This window comes from Chelon labrosus (assembly GCF_963514085.1).
Source record: "Chelon labrosus genome assembly, chromosome: 12".
Taxonomy (NCBI): domain Eukaryota; kingdom Metazoa; phylum Chordata; class Actinopteri; order Mugiliformes; family Mugilidae; genus Chelon; species Chelon labrosus.
Window position 1 is genome coordinate 3,229,525 of NC_140345.1, and position 11,256 is coordinate 3,240,780.

General features: G+C 40.2%; 1 protein-coding gene across 1 annotated transcript; it reads right to left on the reverse strand.

Moving 5' to 3' along the window:
* Positions 1–722: 722 nt before the first annotated feature.
* LOC311496328 (uncharacterized protein) lies at positions 723–10,844 on the reverse strand. The gene is made up of 4 exons (XM_084556143.1): positions 9,195–10,844; positions 8,911–9,052; positions 8,219–8,371; positions 723–2,659 (listed from the first exon to the last, which is right to left on the reverse strand). The coding sequence occupies exons 1-3, from the start codon at positions 9,240–9,242 to the stop codon at positions 8,232–8,234; spliced, it is 330 nt and encodes a 109-aa protein (XP_084412269.1). The 5' UTR covers positions 9,243–10,844; the 3' UTR covers positions 723–2,659; positions 8,219–8,231.
* Positions 10,845–11,256: the final 412 nt, after the last annotated feature.

Sequence of the window (11,256 nt, forward strand, 5' to 3'; positions counted from 1 at the left end):
AAGCAACCTACAAGTGCCACACATTTTTGGGAACTTCTGCAACAGACTTGGGAAGAACTTTCTGAGGAATATTGTAGAAAGAATGCCACAAGTGTGTTCAGCTGTTATATCTGCCAAAGGTGGCTACTTTGATGACTCAAAACTTTAGAATACATTTTGGTCTATAAATTGATTCCATGGTTTCTTTTTCAACTCAAATTGCTTATTTGTTCAATGCTTTCATTTCAGAGTGCAATGAATCAGAATCAGAATACTTTATTAATCCTTCAAGGAAATTGTTATGTTGCTGTTGCTCCCATAAAGTGACAGTTGCTAGTTGAACAAAGGTAATACAAAAATATATAAAAGTAAGATGCATTTAAAGTAAAGGAACAATATTGCACAATTATTCACAATATACAGAGGTAGAATTTGCAAATAAATTAACAGCGTCTAAGTGTTAAAGAGTGACCAACACTCAGCTGGAGGAGTTATAAAGTCTGATGTCCACAGGCAGCAATGACCTCCTGTGGCGTTCTGTGGTGCATTTGGGTAGAAGGAGTCTGTTACTGAAGGTACTCCTTAGACTGGCCAGTGTGTTGTGGAGTGGGTGATATGTGTTGTCCAGGATGGTCTTAACTCTTGCCAGCATCCTCCTCTCTGACACTGTGTTTAAAGAGTCCAACTCCACCCCGACAACATCACTGGCCTTGCACTGAATAATTTTCAGAAATACTTTTTCACACTTTTCCAGTGTGGTGTTCTAAAACTTTTGACCGGTAGTGTACTTACAAAATCACAAGACAGAATGTTGAAAACAAGTTTGATATATTTATAGAACACTTTTAAACATACCATACAGCGTTTTTACAAATACTTAAATCATGCTTATGCTTAAATGCTTAAATCATTGAAATCAAGTTCTTCTTTGCTGAAAACTGAAAGGAAAAAGTGCACATTTGCATGTAAAAATGTAAACAAAACAGTGTCTCCACCTGAGAACTGAAGTCCTTCCTTGTCAAAAAACAGTACAAAAAAGAAAAGAAAAGTGCACATCTTTGGAACCAAAAATAAATACCTTGACAGAAACAAAAATGTGGCATGAAGGATGGTTTATCAGGTAGATTAAATGCAATCAGCAAAAACTGCTATAGAGGGATTGCACATACATCACACCCCAATCAGCTAGACTGAATATGACAGAGTAACTGAGTGGCAAAACAATGGGCAGCATGCCAGCAGTGACATCACGTGAAAACCCTTTATAATTTATGACAAGTGAAAACATTATCTATTGTTTACCATCACATAGAAGCATTAGTATTTGTTGTTGGAATTCTTCTATTTGTAGTACTGATAGTATGAGTGAGTGAGTGTCATAACTGTACTGTATGTCTTTCCATATTAACTCAATCAATATCATCTCCAACATCACAGTACATGGGACATTACAGTCATTTGCTAATAACAGAAGGGGGAAAACAATGTGTATGGATTTATATTAGAATGAGGTTTGTCTTAAATTAAATGCACTCACCAAGTATAGCATCAAGCTTTGTGTTATCCAGTTGTGGCTTTGACTCCACATCTTTGTGAGCCCCTGACTGCCTCCCGGTCAAACTTGAATTGGACAATGTTTCTCTACCGTAGATGAGCACAGCGAGATCCCTAATGTACAACGCTGAACTTGCAGTCCGCAGAGACTTCAGTTTTCATCTTGGGACTTTTACATCATAGTCTGGCACAAGAGGCACCTGCAAAACATTTGAATGTTACTCACCAAATAATGATTAAACAGTTACATACAATATTCTATGGAAATCTACTGTATCTATTCACCTGTGCAGTGAATATGCATAGGCATATAGTCAATAGACTATAACTGAGAAATCTGGGGGCGTCGTCATACCATTTCCTAATCCATCATTGTTGAGCTGAGTTGCAGGCCACACCCTCTCTGCCTGGCTGCTTCAGCACTGGGTGTGGCTCCCAGCCTGAAGACAGCTAGATGATCACCAGGTGGGAATGATCTGGTAATCAGGGCGGAGTTGTCAAGTTGTTTATGTGACAGACTGATATCGTTTAGTTTTTGAGTAAAAGTAAAAGGGAGAAGCTGGTTGCGGGGTGCCGGCCGACGGCCTGTACAGGTCCGGTATTCGGTGCTTTGCGCTACTTCTTCCTGGCTGGTGTGACTGAGATTGATTGATTGATTGAGTGATTGAGTGATTTTTTATTTATTTTTTTTATTTTTATTTTTTTTTCTCTCTTTCTCTCTTTCTTTATATTATTATTACTATTATTAGCTTGTGTGGTGCTGGTAGTCTGGGTAGGTGTATGGCTGTTGATTCGGAGGACAACGGAGGAGATAGGCAGGGTTGGGAGAAAGTGGAGAGAGGGAAACGTGGTCGCTCTCAGGAGAAGGAGGGAAATAGGGTGGTGAAAATGGTGAGGGCCGAAGAGGAATTACGGGTCATTTTCAAACTGAAGGATCAGGTGGGAGGAGGGTTTAGAGCTATGAATCCTCTTAAAGTTGCTGAGTCTCTAAGGAGTGCAGGGGAACGATTGGATGCTCGGATCTTGCCTAGTGGAGCAATGCTTCTGTTATGTAGAAATATGGATCAAATTGGGAGAGCTAAGAAAATTGGGAAAATATCAGGGAAAAAGGTGGAGGTGATCATTCCTGAAAAGAAAAATGAGTTAAAAGGAGTCATTTATGGAGTGTGTGCTGACATATCAGAGGTGGAAATTAAGGAAAATATAAGAGGGGGAAAAGCAACAGATGTGAAGCGGTTTAAGGCCAAGGAAGGTGGAACTAAAAATACCCCAGTGTTGATAACTTTTGATGAAAGTCTTCTTCCAGTTCGAGTCTTTATAGGATGTTTGTCTTTCCAAGTCAGGCCCTATCAAAGACCTCCTTTGAGGTGTTTCAAGTGCCAGAGATTTGGCCATATGGCGGCTTCCTGTAGGGGGAACAGGCGTTGTGCTAAATGTGGAGAAGATCATGACATCCTGAATTGTGAGCAACTGGCTTCTAAATGTTGCAATTGTGGAGGAAACCATTTGGCTTCAAATAAAGAGTGTGGACACTTTCTAAAAGCGAGACAAGTTCAGGAGATTAGAGACCAGCATAAAATCTCTTATGCAGAAGCATTAAAGAAAGTGGAAATGTCAAAGGCCTCAGGCCCAGTTGTGAGAATGCCTTTAAGCGATCCGGTGGTGTCCAGGCAGCAACCTCCTCAGGTTCTATCAAGGCAAGAAATTGTAATTAAAAAGGAGGCCCTCCTGGCATTTATGGTTGATGTGGTCTATGGTGCTCGGGAAAAGAAAACGAGGTCAGATGTTATTAAGTTTGTGTCTGAAGCTGCAGTGAGATTTTTGGGAGTAAAGGATTACTCCCCTCAGTTACTGCATGAGTATATGAGGGTAAGTCAGGAGCAAGCAGACCAGAAGTTAAGCAGCCAGTCTGAGAGGGGGGAAGAGGAAGACATGAATGATGGTGACCTGTTTGAAGATATGGATGATGTTTAATCTTATCATGATGTTTAGCATCCTCCAATGGAATGCAAGAAGTTTAATAGCTAACGGACAAGAATTTAAGAAATTAATCAGGGATTTTGAAGTTAAGCCTGATTTCTTGTGTGTCCAGGAGACGTGGTTAAAACCACATCTTGATTTTGTAGTTCCAGGATATATATGCCTGCGCAAAGATAGGTCTGATCAATCAGGGGGTGGGTGTGCAACCTTTGTCAAATCAGGGATCCAATATAAAGTCTGTGAGTATGAACTATCTCTTGAATGTCTAATAGTTGAAGTGTGGAGTCACCAGGGCAAATTAAGTTTAGTAAATTTTTATAATCCCTGTAAACCTTTAGGCTTGGCTGAACTTGAGGAGCTACTAAATAAGATATCTCCCCCTCTTATTTGGGTAGGTGATTTTAACGCTCATAACCCTATGTGGGGAAGTAAGGTAAGGGATGGGAATGGTGCTGTAATTGAAGAATTGTTAGACAACTGTAGGCTAGTAGTTATGAATGATAGCAGACCAACTCGATTTGACATAAATACTCTTAAAATGTCTTGTCTTGATTTAACTATTGCATCTCCATCCCTAGCACGAGTAGGTGAGTGGGATGTACTGGGGAAGCATTCAATGGGTAGTGACCATTTTCCAGTCTTAAGCCAATTTGGAAGATCCTTAATAGTGGTCCAGGGGGAATTAGGTAAAAGATTTGATTTTTCTCGAGCAGAATGGGGTAAATTTGGAGTAGAAATTGGAAAAAGTTTAGGGGAAATTAATAGTGAAGAATCTATTGATGAGTTTAATGATTCCTTAAGTAAAATGATTTTTGAGGTGGCTTTAAGGACAATTCCATGTAGAGGGGTTCCAAAGGCTCGAGTAATTGTTCCGTGGTGGAATAGTGACTGTGATAAGGCTGTGAAAGAGAGAAAACAAGCTTTTAAGCTTTTGCGTAGATATCCAACTCAGAATAATAGTATAAAATTCAAACACTGTAGGGCAAAGGCAAGGAAAATAATAAAAGATGCTAAAAGAAAGTGTTGGAGGGATTTCTGTGGGACCCTGGGACCGGATTCCTCTGTCGGGCAGGTTTGGTCAAGGGTTCATAAAATGTCAGGGAAAATGGTGAGGTCACTAATACCAGCCCTGTCTGATGGTAGTAGTGAAGCAGTCAATAATATGGAAAAAGCAAATATATGTGGCAAAGTTTTTCAAGAGGTACATAATTCCAAGTCTTTAGGGGATTATGGTTTGATGAGGAGGGAAGACATCTTGAGAACTGAAGGGTGGAAGTTAAATGTTGTATCTTCAGAAAATGAATTTCTTAATGTATTTTTCTCTATGAAAGAGCTTAAACAAGCAATTCAAGCAGGAGCTAAGACCACTCCTGGTCAAGATAATATCAGATATGAAATGCTTCAACATTTAGATGATGTAGCTTTGGAGGAAGTTCTGGCTTTGTATAATTATGTTTGGGAGGCAGGTGTTTTACCTAAAGTATGGAAACATGCTGTTGTGATTCCTGTCCTGAAACCAGGGAAAGACCCCTCTTGCCCGTCGTCATATCGGCCTATCGCTTTAACAGCCGTTTTATGCAAAGTAATGGAAAGAATGGTAACAAATAGGTTGGTTTATTTCCTTGAGACTAAAGATTTTTTTGTGAATTATCAAAATGGGTTTAGAGTTGGAAGAAATACTATGGATTCCATTGCAGTGTTAGATCAAGATGTTAAAAAGGCCATTATTAACAAAGAAGGGGTAATTGCTGTGTTTTTAGATATTGAAAAGGCGTATGATTCTATGTGGAAAGAGGGGTTACTAATTAAGCTCCATGATGCAGGTGTTAAAGGTAGGATGTTTTATTGGATTAAGGATTTCCTTAACAATAGATCTATTCAAGTCAAAATTGGGGGAGATCTCTCTGACATTTTAAACATTATAAATGGAACTCCACAAGGATCAGTTATTAGTCCTGTCCTCTTCAATATAGTGATTAATGATATATTTTCAAGAGTTCCTAATCATTTTGGGAAGTCTCTGTTTGCAGATGATGGGGCTATCTGGAAGAGGGGGAGAAACTTGCATGTTCTTTTTCATCAGATTCAAAAGGCTCTGGATCAGGTAGTTCAGTGGGCTAATGATTGGGGCTTTAGAATTTCATCCTCCAAAAGTAAATTTATGATTTTTGGGAATAAGAGGAAAATTCCTGCCTTGAACATTTTGCTGTATGACTGTCCAGTGGAAAGAGTTAAAGAGTTTAAGTTTCTCGGTCTATGGATAGATGAAAGACTAACATGGAAAATTCATATAGAGAAAGTTGTATGTAAGTGTGAAAAGGTGATTAATATCCTTCGATGTCTTGCTGGGAGCGACTGGGGTGCTGATCGAGATACTCTAACTATGATTTATTGGCTATGATTAGATCTATTCTGGATTATGGGTGTGTGGTTTTTGGTTCCGCTTCCAAATCTGTATTATGTAAACTAGACCGGGTTCAGACTAAGGCCTTGAGAGTCTGTAATGGAGCCTTTAGGACGACTCCTATTCCTGCTCTACTTATTGAAATGAGAGAATTACCACTGGAAATCAGGAGGAAAAAGTTAGGGCTCCATTACTGGGCTAAGCTGAGTTGCTCAAGTTCTAGTTCTGCCTCAAGGTGTCTGCTAGAAAGTTCCTGGGAGTTTTCCGGAAATGGAAAGAAGAAATTTTTTTTACATTGTATAAAACAGTTGGCGGGGGATTTTGGAGTAGAATGTCAGAGAATGTCTGGGCATGTGTGGACTCCTGTCCCGCCTTGGTTTCTTCCTGAACCTGAGGTTTTGCTGTCTCTCCTCGAAGTAGGGAGAAATAGTCAGTGTAAAGATGTGAAAATGATCCTGAATCAGCTTGAAGGATTCGTGAACATTTTTACTGATGGGTCAAAGGATCCTGTCTCGGGGAAAACTGGGGCTGGGATTTTTGTTGCAGATGAGAATCATCAATTCAGCATTCGCTTATCAGACAATTTATCTGTATTTTCAGCTGAAATGTTGGCAATTTTAAAAGCTTTGGATTGGATAGAACAAAATAAGCCTCAGAACAGTGTTATTTGTTCAGATTCTGCTGCCGCTTTGGTGGCTCTAGAAGAAGGCTCCTCTAGTGCCCGTCCAGATCTGGTAATGGAGATTCTGTGTTGTCTCTTAAGAATTGAGAGATCAGGGTGCCATGTATGTTTTATGTGGGTGCCTGGACACTTTGGGATAGAGGGAAATGAAGTTGCCGACAGGTTGGCTAGAGAGGCATTGTCTAAAGAAAATATAGAATTGAATGTCATGATGGGTAAGAGTGAATGTGTGAGTATCTGTAATGTAAAACTTGAGTTGCAGTGGCAGAATGAGTGGAACCAGGAGCAGAGGGGAAGGCATTATTTTAGTTTACAACCCTCAGTAAAGTGTAAAAAATTGAGAAGTATGTTTGGGCGGAAGGATGAAGTTGTTTTAACGAGACTGAGGCTGGGGCATTGCTGTCTGGCCAGTTGCTTAAAAGTCATAGGTAAGCATGAGAATGGGTTGTGTGAGTGTGGAGAATTGGAGACGGTGGTGCATGTGCTTCTTTCTTGCAAGCTATATTCCAGTCAGAGACGACAGCTATTTATAGACCTGTATGATCTGGGTCTGTCTGTGATTTCTTTTCGAGGTATCTTTGCATCAGGAGAAAAATCTAACTCCTTTGGGAGGGCAGTATTAAAATTTCTGCACTCTGCTGGATTATATGTGAAAATTTAATTAAGTAGTTCTGGGTATGACCGGTGGAGGGCAGCATTACGCTGGATAGCGTACAGCCTGCCGGAAATCAAGAAGAAGAAGAAGAAGATCTGGTAATCAGGGGAAGTGGAGTCACTCACAGTGTGGTAAGCAGACTGTGAAGATCTGTGGAGAAACTGGGCCTGGAAAAGTGACACCGCAGGACTAAAGCTTGTTCAAACAAGGAAGAAGGAGTCGGTGAGCTTTTGTTTGTGCCACATGGACTTTAGCATTTAGGTGAATCATAAAATCAAATTCAGGTTAAAATGTTTGTACTGGGAAAAATCATGTGCTTGAATTGTAAGTTAAAATATCATACATTTAATATCATGTAGGGTTAAAAGTAATGTATTTTAAAGGACTTTAAAAGGCTAAAAAGCTAAAAGTACAGGATTGTGTATTTGTAGGAGGTTAAAGCTGCTAGAGTTTAAGGTTAAAATCCTTTGAACAGTGCTTTAAAAGTGTCAAATTTATTTGGGTGCTTTAAATATGGGATTCCTTTTCTACTTGCGTTCAAGATTAATTTTCGAGTAGTTTAATATTAAGTCTTTGATCTTGGATTATGTTGGTTTATTATGGTTTCTTGGGGTACATTTTTCTTGACCTATTTGTGTTTGGGTTTAAGGTTTTTCACCTGCATTTGGCCACGACAACTTTCAAAATAAAAGAAAGAATTGATTCCTGGTCATTGAGTGAATTCCTGTTCAAATCTTCAGTTACAAGCTGCCCTTTCAAGTGGGGGGAAACTGCGGGGTTGAACCTCACTACAGTGAGGACCACTTGACAAATCATTATTGGGATACGTCCAGCACAAAGTTGATGAATATGTTTTCTTTCTAGCTTATGTGTACAATCAAAAGATGTAGAGGGAAATTGTATAGCAAATATTTCCCCACATGGATAAATAACATACAGTATCCAATCATTTTGAGGTACTTACCATATCATCAGGGTCAGACAACACTTGAGGAGGTGGAAAAACTGGTGGGTCTACAGATGGTGTGGGTGTTGACCAGGTGGATGCAGGAGTTGAGATCTGAACTGTGATTTTTTTCGATGATATCTTTCAGCTGTGTCACTACTGCTGGAAGCTCTGTAAAGGGAATGAAAACAAGGGAACAAAAGCTTTGTGTCATTACTTTGAGACCATTTTAAAACATTACATTAGTCATTTGTGTTATGAAGAACGTGGCTGAAGGTGGAGCTGATTAAGAAGAACAGGACGTAGGAGGAGACTGAATCAGCCATAACCTATAAATAGAAGATTGTGACCAGGTGTGGGCTCTTTTCCACACTTGGCAGCAGATCCCAGCTCTCCCTTGCAGCAACTGTTTGTCTGTGTGATTTATGAGTCTCTTTGTGTTCATTTTACAGATGTCAATGCTTCGATATTGGACTATCTGTTTAGATGAAACCAGCTTTGATTGTTATCAGCCTACCACCTTCTCACATTGACAAAGATAATAAAATAAATTAATGCTCTGGATTTCTGGATCTCTTGCAGTTCACTGTGCCTGACTGCACACGCACAGTGTTTTTCTGACTTCAGGAATCAGTATAGGCACACTACCACAGTCTTTAAAAGCTGGTGTTTTATAATTTGCTTTATTTAAATTAATAAATAGAAAATACCTCTCATTGCATCTAGTATCTCTTTCACATGGTCTTCTTTCAGGCTCTTGATTTCTCTCTGAAGCTCTTTCAGTTTCTGCTGTCCCACATTCCAGTTTCTGGGTAGCTGCTCCTCATCTGACTCCTCATTTGAGTGAGATAGCTACACCAAAACACATGAAATCAAAGAATCAGCCTTCTCTGTGGCAGCAAAATTCACACTGTAATTATTGCATCAACTCAAAGTAATATTATATATATTTATTTTAATATATAATATATTAAAATATGGTCAAATATTTTACCGCTGAAGATGCTTTGTTTGCCAGCTGCTTCTTCAGCTCTGCTATCATTTGGTTTGCTGACCTTTTTTCTGTACAGGTTGCTCTTTTTCTCTTCTGTCAAAATTATAATGCAGTTTTGTATTTTTATAACGGGCATGTAATAACATCCATGTTAATGATTTAGTACTTACAGAATCCACTGCACCTGATGGATCATACCTAGATTCAGAAATGCGTAAATAATCAAAACCATCATTTAATATGGACTTGGCCAATTATTAAATGTATTTAATTATCTGCTGATACTTATCAGGCCTAAAGAGACTCAGAGTCTTAGCATTTTGCCAAATTTATGTAATTGATAATATTCTTTAATGAAGGATTTACAAAAAAAAGAAATAACTAAGATTCACACATTTATCTAACAGTGGGTAAAACCAGGAGAGGCACTACCGTTTTAAACAAGTGCATTTCTATACACACCAGAAATGATAAAGAAATGTCACTTCTGTTCTAAATTACACTCGACTGGTGTCATACGGCGTTATTTCATTCATTCATTCATCCATCTTCTATACCCGCTTAGTCCTGTTAAGGGTCACAGGGGTCTGTAGGAGCCTATCCCAGCTGTCAACGGGTGAGAGGCAGGGGTACACCCTGGACAGGTCTACGGTGTTATTTATGCAGGCATTACCTTTTTTGGTGGAACTTCATGATCCTCCTCCTCCGCTTTTTTTTAATAATATACTGAACAAAAATATAAACGCAACACTTTTGTTTTTGCTCCCATTTTTCATGAGATGAACTCAAAGATCTAAAACATTTTCTATATACACAACATAACCGTTTATTTCAAATATTGTTCACAAATCCGTGTAAATCTGTGATAGTGAGCACTTCTCCTTTGCCGAGATAATCCATCCCACCTCACAGGTGTGGCATATCAAGATGCTGATTAGACAGCATGAATATTGCACAGGTGTGCCTTAGGCTGGCCACAATGAAAGGCCACTCTGAAATGTTCAGTTTTATCACACAGCACAATGCCACAGATGGATTTGAGGGAGCGTGCAATTGGCATGCTGACAGCAGGAATGTCCACCAGAGCTGTTGCCTGTGAATTGAATGTTCATTTCTCTTTCCAACTGGCCTCACAACCACAGACCACGTGTAACCACACCAGCCCAGGACCTCCACATCCAGCATGTTCACCTCCAAGACCGTCTGAGACCAGCCACTCGGACAGCTGCTGCAACAATCGGTTTGCATAAAGAATTTCTGCACAAACTGTCAAACCATCTCAGGGAAGCTCATCTGCATGCTCGTTGTCCTCATCGGGGTCTTGACCTCACTCCAGTTCGTCGTCGTAACTGACTTGAGTAGGCAAATGCTCACATTCAATGGCATCTGGCACGTTGGAGAGGTGTTCTCTTCACGGATGAATCCCGGTTTTCACTGTTCAGGGCAGATGGCAGACGGCGTGTGTGGCATTGTGTGGGTGAGCGGTTTTCTGATGTCAATGTTGTGGATCGAGTGGCCCATGGTGGCGGTGGGGTTATGGTATGGGCAGGCGTATGTTATGGACGACGAACACAGGTGCATTTTGTTGATGGCATTGTGAATGCACAGAGCTACCGTGATGAGATCCTGAGGCCCATTGTTGTGCTATTCATCCACGACCATCACCTCATGTTGCAGCATGATAATGCACGGCCCCATGTTGCAAGGATCTGTACACAATTCCTGGAAGCTGAAAAGATCCCAGTTGGCCAGCATACTCACCGGACATGTCACCCATTGAGCATGTTTGGGATGCTCTGGTTCGGCGTATACAACAGCGTGTTCCAGTTCCTGCCAATATCCAGCAACTTCACACAGCCATTGAAGAGGAGTGGACCAACATTCCACAGGCCACAATCAACAACCTGATCAATTCTATGCGAAGGAGATGTGTTGCACTACGTGAGGCAAATGGTGGTCACACCAGATACTGACTGGTTTTCTGACCCCACCAGACCTCCCAATAAAACAAAACTGCACTTTTCAGAGTGGCCTTTTATTGTGGCCAGCCTAAGGCACACCT

Excerpts from the sequence above, each read along its gene's own strand:
- LOC311496328 (XM_084556143.1), bottom strand. The coding sequence starts at position 9,242 with ATGATAGCAGAGCTGAAGAAGCAGCTGGCAAACAAAGCATCTTCAGCG. Across the intron at positions 9,053-9,194 it reads CAAACAAAGCATCTTCAGCG|CTATCTCACTCAAATGAGGA; the intron begins GTAAAATATTTG and ends GTTTTGGTGTAG. Across the intron at positions 8,372-8,910 it reads GATACTAGATGCAATGAGAG|AGCTTCCAGCAGTAGTGACA; the intron begins GTATTTTCTATT and ends TTCCCTTTACAG.